The 2,257-nt window shown below is 36.0% G+C and overlaps 1 protein-coding gene across 1 annotated transcript in view; it reads left to right on the forward strand.

The window, feature by feature from the left end:
• The first annotated feature begins 834 nt into the window (after window positions 1–834).
• NHSL1 (NHS like 1) overlaps window positions 835–2,257 on the forward strand; it is a 25,360-nt gene continuing 23,937 nt past the window's right edge. Inside the window, exons 1-2 of the mRNA XM_019548634.1 lie at window positions 835–855; window positions 1,121–1,313. Coding sequence (XP_019404179.1) covers window positions 835–855; window positions 1,121–1,313 — 214 coding nt within the window. The remainder of the gene's footprint in view (window positions 856–1,120; window positions 1,314–2,257) is intronic.

Raw genomic sequence — 2,257 nt, forward strand, 5'->3', positions numbered from 1 at the left:
TTGCAAACCCCACTTTGAGCTGCTTGGAAATACAGGCTGACTATGGGTGGCTTGAGTCAGCCAGTCAGGGCTGTCCTGTGCACAGCTGTGAATTTTCACCAGGCAGACTAAGGAAGCATGCTGAAATGTGTGTGCAGGGCTGTGAGCTCTCTGGTCTTTCAGCATTGCAGGCTCTCCACTCTTCAGGATTCAAATGTCTGTACACATTGCTCAAGATAAGTTTCTGTACCTGGAGAGCAAGCCTGGGCGAATTCTCCCTGGTCACTGCCTATATGAATGCCATTCAGCCAAATGTGACTTAATGGTGTATGCTTTTTTTAAAACCTTTTCCTCTTGGCCATGTCCTCCTCCTTCCAACCTTCCCAAAATAATATGAAATAGAATTAATCATGGGCATGACTCATGGTGAAGAATGAGTTATATGGTAATGTTATGACAGATAGTAGTAAGATTTTCCTTACCCAGTAAAGCTCAGTTGTTGTTAGGGTTTCTTTTTTTTTTTTTTTAGGAAAAGACAGCCCTAGAACAGAACTTAATCACTTTTGTCTCTGGTATTATCTTGTGCTTCCTTTCGTTATAGTGAGTTGCGTCAGTGTTTTTGTCCCATACTTTAGTTCTTTACTTCATTGAGCTGCATTCAGAGTTCTCTCTATAAAAGTTCTCCAGCTAAAACTTTGCACATGTTTAGACTCTGTCACAGCAAAGTTAGATAGGTGCTCAATCATAATATCCCTAATAAAGAGACATACACAAGGGGCAGACTTCAAAAGTAGCTAATCTGATGATGATTGGAAGTAACACAGAAGCACAATTCATAACTAACTGTGATCGACTATGCTCAAGACATCTTTCCTGGTAACTTCAGCAATATGCTTTTGAATCTAAGTAATTTTGTTGGATAAAGTAAAGGTGTAGCAAAAACCAGTCACACTTTAATAGGTCTAGACTGTGATATTCTTGCTTTAGTCACTGACAAGGTCTCACTCCACTATTAGTCCCACTGACAGCTGTCAAACAGTGAAACTGCTTGTGGTTTCAAGTACTATCCCAATTTTTTTCCTTGCATTTTTTTTTCTTTTTTAAAAAATGTATACTGTTGTACATGCTTCTTTTTTTGTAGGGTTCTGCCACTTCCCCAGAAGAGGAAAAGCTTATTAATATCAGGAGACCCAGAACACCAGTTCCAAATGATTTCTCTGATATCAACACTCAGACTAACTGGACTAAGTCACTTCCATTGCCGACACCAGAGGAGAAAATGCGACAGCAAGCACAAGCAGTTCAAACAGATGTGGTTCCCATTAATGTAACTGGTAGGCTTTTGACTTCAGTGGTACATAGAGTATATACGTCTGAAGTGGGAGGGAAAGGAACTCATGTTAGTGTTGTCAGATTTTAAACCTTGCACAAATGGATTTACTCATATCCTCTGAATTTAATACTACTTATTGACCTTTCTGTCAAATCAGTATTGTATGGATTATAGTGCACCACTTAACTTAATGAAAGAAAACTCTATCTTTAAATTACTTAGACTGGATATTAATTTTAAAATGTGGTATACAACATGGTCTTAAAATAGAATAAAAGTTGATGTGTCATTACAGTGTACAGTAGATTATAATGGAAATATTTAATGAGATAATCAGCAGTTTTCAGTATGGGTAATGATTTTCAGGGTGTTTCCCTAAGTTTTTACATAAGGAAAGTTTACTGAAAGGTTTCTGTGTTGGAAAGAACTTTAAATTTTGAGGGGGGAAAATTATACAGCCTCGTGTTACTTGTTCTAAAAAATTTACAGAGTGAGGATATTAAAAGTTATAGGACCACCTATTTTGGGCTCTAAGGAGGAAATTTATCTTCCATATATGTATTCCCCATTGCCTTAGCATTAATAATATACCGATGCTAAATCTTTAAAGCATGATTAGTGCTTTCAACTGTATAATCTTACTCAAGCCTATTGAAGTAAAATGATTAAAAACCATTTAGATGCCACATTAGAACTTCTGTAAAATAATAAAATGTCACTTCAACTTAATTATCTCTTCTTTCTGACCATTATAAAGATTGAAGATTATAGTTTGTTTAAATTGATGTTTGCATGCTAGAAATAGGAAGATATTCAACACTGGATTTATTTCAAACTACACATGCCTTCCATTTTACTACCAGCTTCCCATTATATAGTTATCAATTTTGTATCATCTTTGGGTGTTCTTTTCTCCTATGCACTTACTAATAATTATTTCAAATG

This window comes from Crocodylus porosus, unplaced genomic scaffold (genome assembly GCF_001723895.1).
Source record: "Crocodylus porosus isolate Cpor-Errol unplaced genomic scaffold, CroPor_comp1, whole genome shotgun sequence".
Lineage (NCBI taxonomy): Eukaryota > Metazoa > Chordata > Crocodylia > Crocodylidae > Crocodylus > Crocodylus porosus.